The sequence below is a fragment of the Heloderma suspectum genome, chromosome 6 (genome assembly GCF_057233095.1).
Source record: "Heloderma suspectum isolate Gila_16-S chromosome 6, 16-S_ref, whole genome shotgun sequence".
Classification (NCBI taxonomy): Eukaryota; Metazoa; Chordata; class Lepidosauria; order Squamata; family Helodermatidae; genus Heloderma; species Heloderma suspectum.
The window spans coordinates 69,088,988-69,108,966 of record NC_139463.1 but is presented as its reverse complement, the minus strand read 5'-3'; the positions used below and the strand labels follow the sequence as shown (position 1 = coordinate 69,108,966).

Here is a 19,979-nt window from a genome sequence, read left to right as displayed (position 1 = left end):
AAATGATATTGGGTTGGATCTAGACTTAGTCATGCTTAGAGGAGACCCATTGAAATCAAGGAGAGAAGTCATTCATGACTACATTCAGTCCCATTGATTCAGTGGGTCTACTGTAAGCATGTTTTAAGTCTGGATCCAACGCATTGGTCTGTTTTTATAAGTGTCATGTTACAAGAGGATAGGGAAATGTTCATTCATTTGTTGACTGCAGCTAGAATGCCTTACCACCTATAACTGGAAGCAGCAAGATACCCTTTCTTTAATGGAATGGATGACAAGAATATGGGATTTGATCTACATGATTAAACTGACAAATATTATTAGGGTTAGAGAACAAAGACAGGGAAAATAATGGGCTTTTGGGGGGTGGGAAATGGTCATGATTTGCACTGTTTTGAAACAAGACAAGATACACCCATATGAAGTACTGTGAAAACTATAATTTTATCGTTGTGTATTTTGTTGTAATAGTGGATTGTTATGATGAACTTCAATATTGATGACCTTAATTTTATATACATTGTTTTAATTATTGAGAAGGTTTTGGGGGAATATTTATGTTTGGTAATATTCAAACTTGTATGAATTTTTATATAATTTATAACATATTTATATTTTTAAAAACAGTTTAAAGGTGGGAGTGGGAGCTGGTTTTAACCTTTAAAGCCCTTCACACCTAAGGATGATCTCTACCTGGCCCATGTACTACTTGAGATCTGACTAATTGGCATTGCTTGCTATTTTTGTCCTTGTAGCAGGTAAAGGTGGTAGCAAATAGAACTAGGGCCTTTATAGCAGTGGTCCCAAACTGGAGAACGTTTGACCTGAGGAAGTGTTTGTGTGTATATAATAGCCTTCCCCAACCAGGTCCCTCCAGATGTGTTGGACTACAATTCCCAGCAACCCCCAAGCTAGCCGGTAGCCAACATCTGGAGGGCACCATGTTGAGGAAGGCTGATATATATATTCACCACCTATGTACCTGGTGCTTTACAAAGAAAAACAGGTATGATGGGTCCCCCACCCCAAGGGGTTCACAATCTGAAATAGACACAGGGAACCAGCAGAGGAAGGGGTGAAATAAACTCATGGGGAAGAATATATGATTATTTCAGTTGCAGATACTTTGCCCTAGTTATAAAAGCAGCTTCCCCCAACCTGGTGTCCTGTAGGTTAAGGCAGGGCAGAAGGTAGATCTCCAGATGTTTTTGACTTCAACTCCCAGGAGCCCCTGCCAACATGGCCCAAAGTCAGGAATGTTGGGAATTGAAGTCCAAAACATCTAGAGATCTACTTTCTGCCCACTCCTGCTCTGGTGTGTTGAACTGGCTGGCTGGGGCATGCTGGGAGTTGTAGTCCAACATACCTGGTTGGGAAAGGCTGCAATAAGGTCCAGGTAAAAATAAAATAAATGAAAATCAACATCTCTGCTGGGACTTAGAAGGGTCTGTACCACTTTTCTTTTCCTGCAAGCTTTGATTGATTCTGCATTTGTTTCTGTGGCTTTCTTATTCCATTGTTTTATGTTGATTTGTTTTGTTTTATAATGGTTTTAGGTTTTGTTCACCACTTCGATCTACAGAAAATTAATATTCTGTATTTTAATTTGTTTTGGGATTTATGTCATGTTTGCGTCCCTCCCCGCCCCCCTTGCCCAGCCACTGGCCCTGTCTCGCTTTAGGGATGGGCAACTTGCAGCCCTCCAGATGTTTTGACCTACAAACCCCATCATCCCTAACCATTGGGTGTGCTGGCTATGGTTGATGGGAGCTGTAGGCCAAAACACTTGGAGGGTCACAAGTTGCCCACCCCTCCTTTAGGGATTGGGGTGTTGAAGTTGAAATGTTGAAATTGAAATAATTCCTTAAGAAGGCTTGAGTTTTGAATGAGATGCCTGACAAAACCCTCCTTCTCTCTTGCTTGGCAGGTCTATCTTCAAACCCTTCATCTTTGTTCCCAGCATGACTTCCTTCCCCCAGGTGAAGTCACCAAGCTTTGGCAACAAAGACCCCATCAGGGGGACTCCCCGGTTTCAGAGCCGCGTCGACCGACGGCATGATCTCTACAAGCAGCATCAATTAGTCCTGGAAGCCATGGATCGTAATCAGGTGACCTGCTACACTGTTTGTGCTACCCTCTTAGCATTCAGCCTCTTGGTTTAATAGTCATGGCCACTGCCATGGGTGGAAATGGCAAGGATGCAAGTTTCAGCTTTTGGAGAAACTTCCTAATGGTAAGATCTGTTTGAGAGTGGAACAGACTGCCTGGGGAGGTGGTGGACTTGCGTTCATTGGAGGGATTTAAGCAGAGGCTGGAAGGCCATTTGTCAGGGGTGCTGGAGTTGGAACTTGCATTGCAGATCCAGCATTGAGCAGTGGGTTGGATTAGATGACCTCCAAGGTCCCTTTCAACTATAAGCTTGAGAATTGCTGAACTCCAAAATTATAATGACTTGAGGGTGGTAGGAGATTTGTAGCCCACCACAAGTCCCTTCACAAACCAACCATTTTCCAAGAGTTTTTTGTTTGTAGGGCAGGGATAGGCAAGTTGTGGCTCTCCAGATATTTTGGTCTGCAACTTCCACCAGCCCTAGCCAGCATAGCTAGGGGTGAGGGATAATGGAAGTTGTAGGCCAAAACATCTGGGAAGCCACACGTTGCCCACTCCTGCTTTAGCAGGATTTAGTCCACATTCCTCAATAACATTTTCAAGTTGGCTTACAAAATGTAAAAGCACAATAAAATTCAAAACATGCACATTTTTTAAATGTTCAAATATAATAAGAACAGTAAAATCACCAGGAGCTGCATAAAAACGACAAACTTAGCCAGGATAAAATAGATTGAATTGAATTTAACAACCTGAGATTTATTTATTTTTAAAGGTCCTTGCCTGGTGTCAAATGGGATCAGGGTAGGTGCCTGGTGAACCTCCGTAGAGAGATAATTCCACAATTGGGGCGCCACCGCTAAGAAGGCCCCTTTCCCTGGCAGTCATGCACCATATCTTGCACAGTGGGGAAACCCTGATGAGGATCTTAGTGTTCCTCAGGGCAGATGTCATGGCAGGTGTTTAAGTTGCCTAGATCAGTCTTCCCCAATCTGGTGCCCTCCAGATGTGTTGAACTACAACTCCCATCATCCCCAGCCAGCATGGGGAAGAAGGCTGGCATAGGTGGACCTTTCATCTCAAGATTGTCTTTGCAGCAGAATTTTCTTAGTATTCTTATTAATCATTTTCACTCAGAATATTGGGTAATCCTGCTCTAACCCTAAACCACATCCATATCCTCCACTCATCCCCTTGGTCCCCCTTCCAATGTTACATTTAGCAGCATGGGGCCTGTTTTACAGGGGCTATACCTAGAGCTGTGAAGGCCCGGAGAAAAAACAGAAAAGTTTGGGGAAATATTTTTTCCCCCAAGGACCGTTTTTGTTTATTCCTTAAAATTGGAAAAATTGAACAGCTTTGGACGATGAAGTATTTTCTTTTAGAATTTAAGACAAAGTATTTATATATTGTTGCCCAGCCTTTACTCCCCCCAAAATGATTTCCAAAAACTATGTAATAAGAACACTTTTATAGTAAGACTAGAGATGTAAAATGTCTGGAAATAATGAAGCCGTGGGGAAAAACGTTTTTTAATCCCCTCTGTAAGATTCCCAGCATAGTTATTTCTTTCATTCCTTATTAAAATTATTGATCTAAAGTATATTTTACTGATACATTTATGCTCAGTTTCCCAGCATGTGAGTAGAGTCACCACTGTGCATTCTTGACAGCAAATGTGTATTCTTGACAGCGTGCGTTTTGTTCTTTAGAGTCCTGTGTTTCCGATGCTGTAGCAGTCAGTGAATGTAGTTCTGATCTATTCAGACAATAATTACAAATTTACTAATTGAGTTTACTTTTAAAAGCGTTAAAACATAATGATAATTTTATGAGCAAACTAAGTTATACATAAAATAACTTTAGGAAGAGAAAGGCTGCTGTATGTTCCTAAAGCAGCCCACCCCAACTTGGTGCCCTCCGGATGTTTTGAACTACAGTGCCCAGCATTCGTGACCCTTGGCCATGCTGCCTGAAGTTGATGGGAGCTGAAGTCCAAAATATCTGGAGGGCACCAAGTCGGGGAAGGCTGTCTTAAAGCAACAAAGCGACTTTAGATCTGCAAAGAGCATTAAAGAAAAGTATTGCTTATTTTTCAGTTTTTCCCAAAATGTTTGGTTTTTTTCCAGAAAAAAAATGGCTTTTTTCCAATGGCTTCAAAATTTCCAGACATTTTACATCTCTAGCTATACCACAGCTCCTCCTTGTGCCAGCATTGCCTCAGTTACCAGGAGGGTTGATGCTGGCCGGGGAGGGAGAAACGGCATGCAGATTGCTCCCATGTGACCTTGTGCTGCAGGCATGACTAAGTAGCATGACCGGAGCAAGGCTGCAGCAGATGCCCACGCCTCTGATATATATTTTGTATTTTACATATTTTATATTTTATTTATTTTATATTTTACATGTTTCATTATTTTTATATTTTACATATTACATATTTTACATATTTATATTTTACGTATTTTATATTTTATTATATTTTAGCACTTAGCAGACATGCATATGTTAACCTAACGGCAAGACAGGTGGGGGAGAGCTATGGGTTTCAATTGCAATTGAAACATTTGTTGGTGACTCGATTCAGCCTCGCTGCTTTTACTGCCTCGGCGTCTCCTTCGCTATTGGAAATACTTATTGAAGCTGATCAGATGTATCGACCTACGATTCATGTTTGTAAACATTTATTATCAATGAATAAATGTGACACAAGTGGTTTACAGCAGGAATGGAACAGGGAATTGGAACGTCCTATTTTGCTTAATCAATGGACTGCCGTTTTGACGTCTGTATCAGACATTTCAATGGATTTCAATAAGGCTATACCTTATTCAGCAAAAGCTCTTGTTTTGGGTCTACTGGACACCACAACATCTTTTTAGTAAAGGCTTGTCAAATTCAGCTAATTGTTGGAGGTGTAATGCAGTCGATGCTTCTTTTATTCATGTTTTGGAAATGCCCAATGGCCGCCTCCTTTTGGGAGGAAGTTATTGTACAGATAAATTTTGTATTGGAAAGCTCTTTAATATTTACTGATGTAAGTGTTCTTTTAAATTACTTACCTGCTTCTTGGAACGTAACACATGGTCAACATAAATGGATTTTTCGCACCCTTTTGGTTGCTAAAAGACTGATACTACAATATTGGAAGGATAAAAGCTCACCACCTATAACACAATGGACTGAACGCTTAACAACCCTAGCAATATTTAAAAGAGTGGTATATAGGCATAACTTGCAAATGGACTTACATGCGGATATTTGTTCTGCTTTTACCAAAATTTATATGTAACCTTCTCCCCCACACTTTTTCCCCTCGAATATTGTAATGTTAGAAACTGAGGATTTTGAATGTGTATTTGTATTTTTATTTCATTCTTCTTCTTTTTTAGGCTTTGTAATGTTTTCAGTTTGTTTCGTAAAAATCCACAATAAAAGATTAATTTTTTAAAAAGACAGGTGGGGAGAGCTATGCAATGCCATTTCTTGGCAGGGTGCGGGGCATTGGGAGGGAAAGAAAGGAGGGAATGTGTCAGGAGCTTAAGAGCCAAGATTGTGAGAAGAGAGGAAAAGGAGCCTTGCAGTCTTGTCAGATTGCTTCCTCTCCGTCCAGCAGGGGTGTTGAACCTCTTTCAGCCCGAGGATGTCTCGGGGGCTGCATTCCTGTGGTGGGTGGGGCCAAAGGTAAAAGGGGTGGGGCCAAACATGCTAACACACTGTGGCTTAAAGCTCTTCCTGCCAGTAACGAAGCCTTAGGAGAGGCATTTCGACCTTTTAGAATGAGGAAAAAAACTACACAAAAGCTGGAGAACTACCCAGCAATTGCTGACCAGGGGAAGGGGACCTGGCCATCTGGGGTCCCGAAGGGCTGGGTTGGCCCCTCGGCCTGAGGCTCTGCACCCCTGCCTTCCCATGTCTGTACGATTGTTTCCTTTCTCTGTTCTTGCTGCCCTGGCACAGAAGTTGCCCCCATGTCATGCTGCTTACCAGCTCAGGTCTTGGGCTCCCATTGCCCCCCGGTTGATGTCGCCTGTGGGCATCAGGGTCTGTGGACTTCCTGGAGGCGGGGGGGGGGGCGAATGCTCAGACATTGTGCCCTTCCGTCCACGTTAGTATCCCATCCGTTTTCTCCCCTCCCAGCATGAGTGCCAGAGACTCCAGGAGACCATGCGGAAATTTCAGCGGCAGGCCCTGGAGGCTATGAAAAACTTGCTGGCGGGCTCCTTCACTCTGGAACCGCAGGAGTTGGCTTCACTCTTCTACAACTCTGTGGACACAGAACTCAAATTATATAAATGATGGACCCTTGCCGAGGCAGGTAGGTTGAGGTTTAATCCTGCTACTACTGGGAGTTGCATGTGCAAATCTTGCCCTTCTTAGCTGATAATAACGAATATGAATGATACTGTACTTCTTAAAGTGTGAAATCCTAGAGTTAGCCCATAGAACTCGTTGCCACTGGATGTCCTAAATCAGCCTTCCCCAAACTGGTGCTCTCCAGATGTTTTGGACTACAACTCCCACCACTCCTGACCATTGGCCATGCTGGCTGGGGCTGATGGGAGCTGAATTCCAAATCATTTGGAGGGCACCAAGTTGAGGAAGGCTGTCCTAAGGCTATTGGCACGGTTATGGCTTTGGAAAGCTCGTGAAGGCTGGGTTGTTCAGTGGTTATGGAGTGTGGTAGCTAAAAATGGAATGTCTATCTTGCACTACTTGGGGCTTCTCTTGGGGCTTCTACTGTCAGAGACAGGGCACTGGGCTAGATGGATTTTCGGAGTTCTTATGAATATGCTGTATGATGGTTTGGGACCCATTAGATAGATCAGTCTCAAACTTTAGTTAGTCACTGTATTTTTAGTAACTTGGGAGGTCAACTACCTACAACTGTTGGCAGAGGCAGGAAACTGACTCTCCAGTCCTCTCTTTGCCCATCCTCCTTGTTGCACAGCACTGCTACTATGTCCTGTCTACTGGAAGTTACACCAGGCTCAGGAATTCCTTGGGCTGGGTGATTTGGCATCAGTTGGCTCCGGTGTTTTTTTCCCTGTGCAAAGGCAGGGCAGCCACGAAGCCCATTTGTGTGGATGGGAAACTCCTTCCCAGCCTAAGGTACTGTTGGTGAAAGCCAAGCAGCTTGGTTAGGGAGGGAGTTCAAGTTGCTTGCTTCCTCACACACACACTTTGCTACATTTTAGTACTGTTGTTCCTTTAATAGGTTTTCACAAAGTATATTTGGGGGGATACATAAGTATGAATCTTGGAGAAGAGGTTGTAGCACCTGAGTATATTCTCAGAATTTTAACTTCTGCCTGAAAAATCCCAAACATACGAACAGAACCCAGATCCCAGCAGGCAAGACTTCTAGTATATTATTATGGACACAACATAGAGTATCTGTCAGGTGTGTGCTCCCGTTTCCCTTTTCCAGCTCTGAGAACGCCCAAGGACCAAAGAGAACCTCTTGCTGTCTTCTAGTCCCGCAGCTGCAATCCTGACTTTCAAGGTGGTAACCACTTTGCTGCTGTTTCCTGCTGGCGAGATGATTTGGAACAGAGCTGCCTTCTAAACAGCGGCATAAGATTCCATCCCAAGCCTTTCAGAGAACAGACGCTGAGAATCTGATCCTCCACACACCCAAATGAACTTTTGCCTGTGTCTAGCACACACATACAAATTGCTAGAGTAGAAGACTGGAATTGATGCAGCCTCTTTTTAAGGACATACGTAAACTACCACTTTCAGACTTTGACTTCCCAACCCAGTTTTGGGAGTGAGTTTATGCCCCCTAACAAAGACTTCCGGGTGCAGCTTCATAACAGTGCATTTCCCAGACTCCTTTTGGGTAGCTCTTACTTTAAACCAGTTTTCATCCGATTTGTAGTGCAGAGCTTCAACAGCCACAGGAAGCCTCCCTACCTTTCAGCAGAAATGGGCCAGCCCCAGTGGTCTGAGTAAACCTGCAACTGGCCTCAAGATCTCTACCCTTTTCTCACAGAGGAAGTGCTGCCTACAAATTACAGCAGTGGGCATCTGGGTTTCTGTATCTGACTGGTAAGCTTCCTTCTCCATCCCCCAACATTTCCTTGTATGTTAAAAAAAGTAGATGGACAACAATCCATCTGCCTGTTAAGAGTCAAGGAAGTGTTGTATTTGACAGAATATAAAGCATATACTACAAAAAAAATTAAGTGATGCAATTATCATTTCTTTACTCTCTTGCTTGCAGTTTTAGCTGGGATAGATGACTCTCCTTTTGAGATTTTCAGCTGGGTCTGGCTGGTGCCTTCAGACTTTCCCTTTGGAGTACTTGGCCCTCTATGAAATGTTGGATTTGTTGTTTTTAGAAGTGGGTTAGAAGCAGTGTGGTCCTCAGTCTGGAGTATGTCATCCTCCAGGGTTGGGGCTGTTACTTCTGATACACTCAGCACTTTGGGACTGTCTTGGGTTGTGTTAAACACCAGTTGCCTCAGCTTCTGCTGTTGCTTCAGCTCCTCCAGACGGGCTTCATGCTCCCTCATCGCCTCCTCTCTCCTCCGGGCTGAGCGGCTGGTAAATTCATTATGGAGGTCAACAAAGAAGTCTGCCAGAACAAGAGAATAAGAAAATGGTGCATTCTGCCACTTGTGACTCCTGAACTCAGAGTCAGGCATAGGGATGTCTACTCAAACTTTCCATTCTAAGAGGGCTGGGAAGCTGCGACACCTTCCCACAAATACAGTTACTTATTGGTCAGTCTCAGCCAATCTGCCTACAAGTTGGAGAATTTGACTTTTAAGGGTAGCAGCGGACACAATTCTGGCCAAAACAATACAAGTTAATATGGAGCCAGAGTAATCCAGAAGCTGCTTGCTCAAGATGCACATGGTGTTCCGCATCAGCAGGGGCTGTCAGTGTGTGCATGGAGTGTTCCTTCCCGCGACTCTTGGAACCCCACGAGCTTTGGATTATGACCAGGGTGTGCATCACTGGAAACATTGCTCCTTTGGCTCAAGCTCAGCTCAGCCAGAAACATGGAGAATTGCCCAAAGCCTTCCCAAATCTGTTCCTGTTGCTATTATTAATCTGTTAACACAAACACTGGCTTATGAAGATTAAAATCTACCAGCCCCCATTTTTCCGCTGCAAACTGGGAATAAACGTTGGTGGCAAAGATAGGTGATATGAGGAAACAGAAATTTAAAAATAAACATTTAAAAATCTAAACCATTAAGAAGGGCTGTAAAATGATGGTAAAGGTATTTTCCTCAGTGTGCCTAATATTTGCTACGTGGCAAGCTCAGGGCAGTGTAGATAGTTTTCCTCCTCCCAACAGCCCTGTGAGAGAGATGAGGCTGAGAGGATAGTAACTAGCCCAAAGCCACCCAAGAAACTTCACAGCTGAGTAGGGATTTCAGCCTGGGTCTCCCTAGTTCAATATGCCAGCCACTATAGCATACTGGCTCTCAATAATATATTCCAGTCACAGGACCTGAAGGTCTTTGCTCCCCCGTCTTCCAAACACCCAAAAGCTGAGTCTGCCATTTTAGGGTACCTTTTTCTGCGCTCAGAGGACGAGAGAGTTCGGGCCAGTCCTCACAGTCACTGTCTTCTGAACCGCTGCCCTCCTCTTCCCTGTTTTGGGCAGGGGCCTTCCGATCAGAGACGCCATGGGTATCCAGTTCTATCAGATGGGGTAGGGCTGCCAACACACGACCCCTTGGGATGGCAACCAGAATGCAAAAGCTATCACGCTGGGGTCAAACAAAAGGGTCCATCCCCAAAGCACACCGGCGCCTTCCTAGTGAGGTGTAAGCAGTTGGTAGAGGAGCCACAAACTTCCAGGTGCCACTCCCCAGGCATGCCCAGTTCTTTGGTGATTGAATGCAGTGCAAGACGCAGGGAGAAAAGCTTCCAGGGTCAACCACAAAGGCTTAATTTTTTTTTAAAGGCATACTTCTCTGGCCTGGAAAGTCCTGCCTCCTCTTCCCAAACTCACTCCAGTGACTCAGAGCACTCTGTTTACTAACGTCACTTGTTCTGTGGTGCTGCGCATGTAAGACCCCCCATTCCTGTGGGTTGCCCGATGTTAGGACAACAGTCAGACCCCATCTCAATGCATGGGGTGGATGGGTGCACTCTTGATCTCCCACACACATAGTTTGTACATGGGTACAGCTGCGTGTGCATAGGGCTATAGGATGGGTGTGCGTGGATTGTGTCATGGTTTTACCTGTAGCCGTTCCATTTCGTGCATTTATTTCCTGTCAGGTCAAGGACCACGAGGTTCTGGGGCAGCTCATCTGCATAGACCACAAGGTAGGGGCAGAATTAGGGAAGCTGGTGGGGGTGGAAATAAATACAGATTGCCATAGTTTTGGGAATGCAAGGCTGGCTCATTAAAGTTCAGCACCACAGGCAAAAAGGGGGGGACTTCTATGCCCAGTATTTATTTCTGCACTTGTTTGGGTTTCTACTCTGTGAGTCAGATCTGTCTCATTCTTCCATTCTTATATTGGCCTCAGAATCTGGCATCAGAGAGGCAGCTTTGAGGGGGGTGAAAGTGAGGTTGTCCTGTTTTAAGCCCCAGCCAGCATGCATGGCCAGTGGTCAGGAATTGGATTATTTTGTTGTTGGTGTAAGCACAAAGTAACTCTAGCCCAGCATCTATTAGCCAAATTGGCTATATAAACAGCTGGCCGGTTTAGTTTAGTCTTAATACGTATGAGAGTGAAAGGCAGGGTGAGTTGTTTCCTACAATGGAGCCTCGGGGTGCTTTGAGAACTTCCAAACCTTCTTTCACACCTAACAGCCCACGGGAGAGTATAAGTATAACCAGTAAAGTGGAGTGTAAGAATAGTCGTACCTGTATCCAGAGTCTCAATGCAGTTATGTGAGAGATCCAGAAACCGCAGCTTCAGGAGTGGCTGGAGGTTCTCCACTCTGCTGATGCAGTTCCCAGCTAATGATAGGAATCTGTAATTATATGGGAAGGCAAGAGGCCGAAGTTGTGACACTGAAGCCAGAGAAGGGGAATTGTATTGAAGCAATGAGGCACTAAGGTCAAGTAAGCAAAAGATTTGGCAGATGACTTCACAAAGGTTGTGATTACCTCTCACCAGGCAGTGGGAAAGGTTGTAATCCAGGTCTCATAGCCAAATGCTGTCAGCAGCAGCACTGCCCCTCCCCTTCCCTCTCCTTTATTTTCCACATGGGCTAGAAATCAGCTACTAGTTTCAAGTTCTCACTATTAAACCTATTTAACACTCTGTCCCTGACAGTGGCCTACTTCTCAGGGAGGTGGTAAAAAAATTCCTCCACATAGAACCCTCCTGTCCAGCCTGCTAGTATTCTAAGCTAACCCTCTAGTTTTCTACATGGGAGGGAATAGTTTGTTGTTAAAAGGGGCATTCAGTCATGTAAGCTCCCACCTGCAGATGGAAGCATTAAAGCCCAGATCCAAGTTTACCGTCTCAGAGAGAAACGGGCCTATATAACTTCTCTGCGCCTTCTGCCATTTTGCTCCTTCTGCCTTCAAGGGCTTTCCCTGCTCTGTTCATCAAACTACTTCTTATTTCTTCTTCAGGTTCCTTCAAGGCCCATTTACATGAGCAAAGCTGTCTCTGGACTCTCACTACCCCTCCTGATAACTCTCCTTGCCCCTATTCTGTGGGCTGGATTAGGCCTATAGGCTGGAGGTTGCCATGTGCTGCACTATTCAGTCTACACTACTCAATACAACTCTCCCATCCCTGTTGTATCAGACCAAAGTCCAGCTAACCAAGCATTCTCTCTCCGACAGCCAGCCAAGTGCTGCTGTAAAGCTCACAGATAGGTTTTGCACACCTAATGTAGAATGCAAGTCCTCTGAGGTCGAGACCAGTCACTTCTTTATTCTACCCACAGTGCCTTACATGCAGTTGGCTTATGTGTCAAATAGCAGAATATCTCAGCCCTCCCATTGGTTACCCCAAATTCCTAACCATTTGGGCTTAATTTGTGGATGGCTGGAATTCCCTCATCTCCATACACACTACAAATTACTATTTTTTCAAGCTCCTTCTTCTCTATTTGAATCATGTTGGAAAGACGAGGAATATCACTTACTTCAAGTTGGGAAAGCAGCTTAAGTTTTCAATTTTCTCTATTTGGTTCTAAAAATAAAATTAACTTGAGTCAACTTCTGAATCACAAAGAAGTCCATGAATTTCTAGAAGGGTCTTGGGAAGAAATGTGTGTATGCATATATATACACATGCAAAAACAAACACAATCCTCATTGGGTTTCAGATTTTTTTTCACCCCTTAGGGATTTTTTTTCTAAAGATTATATACTTCCACAAACCTTGGGGTTACCCCAGGTGTACTGATTCCTCCCTCTTGTGTGTGGATGGTGCTCTTTCGGCTTCATAAAGAAACAGCATTCACAAATGGAGGAATGATAAATGTGTGTGTGCATTTTTGCTTCCCCCTGTTTTGGTTCAGTGCTGTTACATACAACTCAATGAGTAGAAGTCACCCTTGAAAATGGCAGGTTATCTTACCCCTGGGATGCTCCTATAGTAACTGTAGGGCTGGAGATGTAGAGGGAACACGAAGTACAATGCTTTGTAATGTCTCCATTTCAAACACTTTGTAATGTTTGAATCAGAATGTGCGCAACTCCTCCCTGCCCACACACATACCCTTCTAGAGGCAAGATGTACAAGCTTTCCCCATGTCAGGAGGAAACTCATCTTGCCACAAGACGGAGATGCATGAATCCAGCCATTGAGTGTTCGTTTGTCCCAACATCCCAAGGTGTAGCCTGAAACCTGCACAGCACGTAGAAGAGCCTAATCTAATTTTTAAAAGCAAGGATAGCAGTGTTAGTCCATGAGAAAAAACTCAAAAGAAAGCAGGGGGTGGGACAGGGACAAAACAGTACAAGAATTAGGCCAGATGTTGTGACCAAGAGGTCTGCATTTTAGACCCAGTCTCAGGGTGGAGGTTCCAGTCACTCAGACTGGATTCCAGTCATATAGTCACTACTATATGCTGCAGCTATCAGGTTACACCTAGGATTCTGGGACAACAAAACAACGGCTGATCCCTAACACTCCATCTTTAGACTATGACCAATGCAGTGTTCCTGGTCTCAACAGGAAGCCGGCTTCCCTTATCCCCACCTTGGTTTAACATCCAGCTTTACTTATTTATTTATTTTATTAAATTTCTTAATCACCCATCTGGCCAGTCACCTGGCCACTCTGGGCGATGTACAATAATGCAAACAGTTTAAAAACAATAAAATTACACATTAAAACATCATTTTCTACTATTTCCGTAGCCCATCCCAAATGCCTGCCTGAACAACCAAGTTTTCAATGCATGGCGGAAACTCATTAAAGAGCAGGCATGGCGGAGTTCCCTAGGGAGGGAGTTCCACAGAGGGGGGACCACCAGAGAGAAGGCCCTCTCCCTCATCCTCACCAGCCTAGCTGTCCTGGCTAATGGGACAGAGAGAAGGCCATCCGAGGCTGATCTTGTTGAGCGGCCCGTCTGGTGTTGCTGGAGGCACTCCTTAAGATAGGCTGGGCCGGAACCATATAGGGTTTTAAAGGTCAAAACCAACACCTTGAATTTGGCCCAGAAAACAACCGGTAACCAGTGCAACTCCTTCAGCACTGGAGTGATGTGATCACGTCGGCGGCTGCCTTTAATCAGGCGAGCCGCCGTGTTCTGCACCAGCTGCAGCTTCTGAACCATCTTCAAGGGTAACTCCAAGTAGAGTGCATTACAGTAGTCTAGATGAGAGGAGACCAGGGCATGTACTACCGATGGGAGCAGATGGTCGGGAAGGTATGGGAGCAGATGGTTCTCTTCATCGGGATGGTTGATGAAGAGTTCTGGAGAATTTGAAAGCTTGGTCACTGTTTTGAGACATCTTGGTTGATCTTAATGAAGGTATAACACTACTGTGGATTTTGGATTCCTTCTTGTAGGCCAACGTGGCTGCCTTTGCTCTAAGGGTTCTATAGTCGTTCCTGTCATCTTTGTCAAGGAACTAGGGAACTAGGGCAGGTGTAAGCCGCATGCATGTGAAGCACAAGGGGATTAGACTTGATGGGGCCCCATCTTTCAAAGACACTAATGTGACAGCGAAAAGCATAATGGAGCATGTTACCTGTTGCAAGTAGATACTGTGGATCTGTTCTAAACCTTGCAGGTTGTCAATACAGCTAATTCTCTCCCTGTCTAGCCGGAGGATCTGGAGAGAAGTCAACGCTTGGGATCTGAAGCGGGAGAGATGTTTCTTGGGCATCAGCACTATACCTCCTTTCCTCCTCCTCCTCCACATGTTATTACCAGTAGTGTAGTGGTAACTCTTAAAGTGTGCAGGCGCTCACCATGACAGTCCCCACAGCTACGCCCCCAAGGAGAGTCCAAAAATGCAGGCAGCCGTGTTGATCCATATCAACAAACCAGTTCTAGTAGCTTTCATCTCCACCAGGAGAAGGTATTTTGTAAAGCTAACAGGTCTTAATTGTCCATTCAAGACCAAGCTAAATACTTTGCGTTACATCAGGGATAGATTGCATCGATATATTGTTGCTAAGAGAATTGACAGTTGCAGCTAAGCTGAGAGGGGACCGGGAAGCCTGCTAATCAAAAAGTCCCAGCGCTTCAGCCTTGTGAGCCCCGGCACCACTATAGCACTGGTTATCACCACTCCAATGAAAACACAACACCAATTTACACAACCACAGGATACTCACATAGTCTCTAGGGCCTGTTTCTCTGCTGGCACAATCAGGTTCCTCTGGGCGATGAGGGATTTTGTCAAGCTCACTCCTCCTTTGAGGGACCTCTGTGAGTTCTCTGAAAGCAAGAATACAGGCATTCTTGTTTATCTGGATCTCAAAGCATAGTGATATTTAGCTAGCAATCCATTTGCAGTCCCAGGTTAGATTCAGGTTAATCACAAGGATGAGTATGGCTGGGTTCAGATGTAAAGCTAAGCCATGGTGGGCAAGTGGCCTGAGCTGCCAATGATGGGCTAGCATGTTGGGGAGGGGGGGTGTTTTTCCCCACCCATGATGAATTAATGCCCCCAATTAAGCCACCCTAAGAACCCATGCTCTACAGTAAGGGTTATTTTACCTGTGGTGGGTTAGTGTGTTGTCTGTCGTGCCAGTGTGGATTACGGAGATCACCTACAGAGCTGCTCAGCAAAAGCATCCCAAAAACGCTGCCGCTGCTCTGCTCCTCTCAAGCAATCTCTATTCCTGCCACAAAGGAACTTGGGATACCTGCCCAGCTGGGTGGGAGGAGTACAGGTGGAGGAGTGGCGAGTGGGGGTAAAATAAACAACTCTGTGTAGCTTGTTTGCTTGATTGTCTGACAGGAGCACAGTAGGTTGTTTACATACCCACCTACCCAATGTAGTTTGCCACCCACCATGGGTTAGTGTGATGTGTGAACAGCCCCTGTGTCTTCCAAGGGCTTGATATTTTTTGTCTTAGTAATACTGTAAGGCAGAGTCTGGCAAAAGAAAGAAAGAAAGAAAGAAAGAAAGAAAGAAAGAATTTGGTTCAGTAGCTGGCTGGTCAGTGTTTAGTGGATCACCTAGCACAACCGCGTTAAGAAGCCCACAAACACTACTGGCCTTTTTTTTGTTTTTTGACTTGTCTGCTGGAGGCTGACAGAGGAAAGATGGAGAGTTCTGTCCCTCCTCCGGCAGCATGCTGTATTTCTGAGGTGGAGATGGGGGCTTCCTTCTTCTGGGAGCCTGCTTGATTCCTCCACTGGGTGCAGAGGAGGGTCAGAGCACTCTGCCTTCCTCCACTAGCCTGCTCACTCACCTGCATGCAATTCCTTGTCACCTATGGCGACCAGGCAAGTGCTTAAATACAAGGCTGACCTAGCACTTGCTGGGATTCTCACAAAGAATGTTGGAGTAGGCGGATCTTGATATGATCCATCAAGGCTCTCTTTACATTCCTACAGCCTTGAGCAACAGTGCATATCCAGGCACTTAGAACAGATTAACTATGCCTTAACTACAGATTTTCATTTTTTTAAAAATCAGGAAAGACTGAAGTCAGCACATCCCTCCTGTAAAGTAGACTGGCATTAATATTCCCATATTATAGAAGGGAGCTGAGGGTGAGAGGCTTATCTTTGGAGCTGCTTTGGTGGCTCCTTGCTGAGGAAATGTATCATACAAATTAATACCTAAGGGCAAAGACCACCTACCTAGTGAGTTAATAACTGAACTGAAATGTGTTCCATTAGTAAATGTTCAGCTACCCTAGCTCTCTAGAGCTACCCTTATTTGCTACATTCAGAGCCCATCTTTATGAAATGCAAGGTAGCATATAAGTCTCCTGAATTTTCACAACAATGCTGTGAGGTAAGTTAGGCTAAGAGACAGTGACTGTCCCAAGAAGATCATGCAGTACGCTTCATGGCTGAGGGAAGACTTGAACCTGGATCTCCCCAGCCTTAGTCTGACACTGTAAGTACTAAACCACACTTGTTGTTAAATCCAGAGAACTACTTAGGGTAGGTCTCCACCTGTAATTACTCACTTTCTCTCCTTTTGCTGCTGGATCAGCCCCTGACATCAGAATAAAAAATGACTGACAGCAGCTGGAAAGATTATAAAAAGCTGCTACTTCGGAAGAAAAGGGAAGTAATTAGAAATTTATGGCAAATGCTGATTTCAACAGCAGTCACCCGCAACCATAAAACTTTTTGGCAATTAGTTTCAGGTGTGTTAACCAACAGTTCAGGCAGCTTTGACTGCCATATTCCAGTTAATATATGGGAGGACCATTTTTGCTCAGTTTTTAATGATGCACATTCATCAAACTCTGTTGTTCCTCCCTGTTTATCTTCAGACATCCCTGAATGGCCACCTGTTGATACAAAAGTTGTTGAAGATTTAATCCCTCAACTTAAATTAGGGAAGCCCCTGGACCAGATGGCATCCCCTCAGAGATGCTGATAAATAACATCTCCTGGTGGGTCCCTTTGTTGACTGACAGCAGCAATAGGAGACAAAGAGTGCAATCCTATATCCTATCGCTTGGGAGTAAGCCTCATTGAACTCTATGGGACTTACTTCTCAGTAGACACCTATAGGATGGTGCTGTAAGGCTGCAATTGTATACACACTTATCTGGGAGTAAGTCCAATTGAAATCAGTGGGGCTTACTTCTGAGTAGGCATGCACAGGGTTGTACTCTAAGTCCCATTGGACACAGTCTTATCTTGCTTCCAAGTAAACATATATAGGGTTGTTCTGTAATTCTCAATCAGTACCCAAAGCTGGAGTCCAGCTCACACTACTACCCTGTTCTTTGGTACTTTACTCACAGCAATCAGATTCTGAGATACATGTGGGGTAATTACTCTTGGTATAACACTAAGCATAGAACTAGGTGTTAAGATGAACATAGACTAGCTGTTCCAGAATAATGCCAGTCAGAAGCCTTAACCTTTCAAAAGGCTGTGAAATTCAGACTGCAATCCTGTGCACACTTTCCTGAGAGTAGGCGCTATTGAACACAGCGGGACTCTGTTCTGAGTAAACATGCACAGGCTTGAATGCCCTGAAAGAGGCAGAACAATGCAAAGGCTTAAGTAGAAAAGCAAAACAACGTTTAAAAACACATCTCTAACTAATTCACCTTACTGATCTTGTCAAGAGCAGATCAGAAGTTCATGGTTCTAGGATCTGGTATGTCTGCCAGTAGGCAAGCCTACTTCCACCATGGCCCTCCAGCAAACAAAGGACACAAGGCACTCTGGCTGCAACCTCTGGAGCCAGGAAGCCAGCATCCAACCACACAGCTTTAGATGATGTGTGTCTGTCCCCTTCCTAAGTGTTTCTTATCCCATAACAGCAAACTAATTCTCTGAATGCTGATTCTTATGTAGCTGAAATGGCATTGTCCATGCACAAGAGGGAGGTATCAGCAGGCTTGGGGGAAATCCCAAGGTTTGCAGAAGTACACCCCACTACACACACACACACACACACACACAGCCAGCTCACTGAGGACTGAGCAGCATGCTAGGTGGCCACAGAATGCTGAGTGACAAGGGAGAGGAGATGGAAAACCAGGGGAAATGGGGGAATGGAACAGAGTATACTAGAAAAGGGCATGACTGGCTGGCTGGCAGGCATACTGAATAGGAACACTGCAGGTCCCATTTGCATAATATAAACTGAAGCGGGGGAGGCCTTGGCCTCCCAGGTATCTGACCAGGAGTTGGCAGATTTCAGGCTTGCAGGATGTACTTTATTTTTCCCTAGGACCCTCCAAAAATTACTAGATCCTCTTGGAAGAATTCTAAGCTCAGAGATTTGTTTTGAGTCATGCTGACTGCACTTGTTGGGATTTATAGTCCAAAACAAGTTGGGGAAGGCTGGTCTTGATGATTTCACACATACCTCTCACCAGTGGTAGGTACTTAAGAGTAAAAGGAAGAACTTGCTTTCCAGGAAAAAAGTTCATGGGCTTCCACTCTTCTGCCCACCCCTTATACTGGCAATGAAAAGGACTCTAGTCAACACATTCTAATAATACTGTCCATTAGATAGTTCTTACATACACACCTCACCTGTAATGCGTTTACATGCTTATACTGAAAAGCAATTAAGATTTAGCAAAGAACTATTGACAGCACAGTTTCACCTCTTGAATTTCTCCCTGCGAAAAGCACAGACGTCTTCTGCCCCCCTAAAGATGTCAAGCCCCACACACACCCACACACACTGTGGTCATACATTCCCTCCTGCAGATAAATAATACGCACAGAGAGGCAGGCAGTCCCAAATGAAGACTTGAGGCCCCATCAGACAAGATGACTCACCTCCAGGCATGATTGACAAAAAGGGTCCCCAGTGTGGAGACAAGTCCCAGTAACGCTGCTGCCCAACAAGGCCTGAGAGATGCCCCTCTGTGTGGGGCTGTCTGAGAATTTGTGGGGCTGGGAAGTCTTATGATAACTACAGGATTGGAATCTCCATAGCAACAAGCTGGAAGCGCTGGCAGGGCCTCCCTGGTTACAGGCTGTTGGGGTGAGGATGCAGAAACCTCCTTAGCGACGGCTCGGGGGTTGCCTAGCCAACGGATGGGAAACCCTGGACCTCCTGACGAACAGGTGGAGGTTTCTGTGGAATTCGCCTTAGTAAGCTGTGGGAGGCTTGCGTGGCCTTCCCTCCCAGGTGCGGCTTGGTGGGTGCGCTGTTGCCTAGCAACAGCTTGGAGAGGGGGTCTCCAAGGGTCCCTTATGGCCTGCCTAGAAACAGCCGGGGTAGGGGATGGCACAAGGGGATTGCTGGAGTCCCCTCAGCGACGCCTATGGGGTGGGAGCTGCTCTCCCTTCGCTGCAGGTCCGTGCACCTTTCTGAACAGGTCGCTAGCAATACCTTATGCAAGTGTGCGTGTTGCCCTGGCAACAACGGCCTGCGCAAGCCACACCTGGGGACGGGGCCTTGAGGAGGGGTCTCCGCTGCAGCAGCAGCACCAGACTGCTGCTGGAGCGAGATTTGGGCAGGGATCTGCCAGGATCTGCCAGGAGCGAGATTTGGGCCGGGGACTCCAGCTTGAGGAGGGGGCGCCGCGGCAGGGATGAGGGGCTGGAGAGGGGAAGCCTTGGAGGGGTTAAGCAACAGGGCCTGATGAAGCCTTGGAGGAGGGTGGGGTGGGGGGCTCCTTAGCAAGAACAGGAGAGGGACTGGCAAGAAAAGCCACTCTCCTGTCTCTTAAAAGTGGCTAGGAAATAAGGCAGGCAAGCAAGCGCGTGCCCGTTGCTGGGAGACAAGGGGTTTCTTTTGCGGCGGGCTTCTTCCGCTTTAAATCCCTCCCCGAAGAAGGACGGCCTTACTTCCCCAT

General features: G+C 45.5%; 2 protein-coding genes across 8 annotated transcripts in view; one reads left to right on the top strand and one right to left on the bottom strand.

The window, feature by feature from the left end:
* Positions 1–19,979, top strand: part of SCRN2 (secernin 2) — a 37,700-nt gene that overhangs the window by 14,174 nt on the left and 3,547 nt on the right. The window contains exons 7-10 of one of the 7 annotated variants that reach the window (XR_014783825.1): positions 1,928–2,108; positions 6,250–6,427; positions 7,541–8,163; positions 8,339–9,311. Coding sequence is in view for 5 of the 7 variants with exons in the window: in XM_084804743.1 (XP_084660869.1) it covers positions 1,928–2,108; positions 6,250–6,408 (340 nt within the window). In the remaining 2 variants the exon portion in view is untranslated. Of the gene's footprint in view, positions 1–1,927; positions 2,234–4,596; positions 5,559–6,249; positions 6,428–7,540; positions 8,290–8,338; positions 9,312–19,979 lie in introns of those variants that run through there. The other 6 variants (XM_084804743.1, XM_084804741.1, XM_084804742.1 and 3 more) reach the window with 6 other exon arrangements.
* LRRC46 (leucine rich repeat containing 46) lies at positions 7,987–19,975 on the bottom strand. The gene is made up of 8 exons (XM_084804752.1): positions 18,955–19,975; positions 14,847–14,949; positions 14,255–14,363; positions 12,196–12,242; positions 10,955–11,064; positions 10,322–10,391; positions 9,644–9,807; positions 7,987–8,692 (listed from the first exon to the last, which is right to left on the bottom strand). Exons 1-8 carry the CDS (start codon positions 18,962–18,964, stop codon positions 8,313–8,315), a joined length of 993 nt encoding a protein of 330 aa, XP_084660878.1. The 5' UTR covers positions 18,965–19,975; the 3' UTR covers positions 7,987–8,312.

Coding starts and splice junctions, on each gene's coding strand:
- LRRC46 (XM_084804752.1), bottom strand. Junction 14,364..14,846: donor AAACAGGCCCTAGAGACTAT/GTGAGTATCCTG, acceptor CTCCCGCTTCAG/ATCCCAAGCGTTGACTTCTC. Junction 11,065..12,195: donor AGCTGCTTTCCCAACTTGAA/GTAAGTGATATT, acceptor ATATAATTACAG/ATTCCTATCATTAGCTGGGA.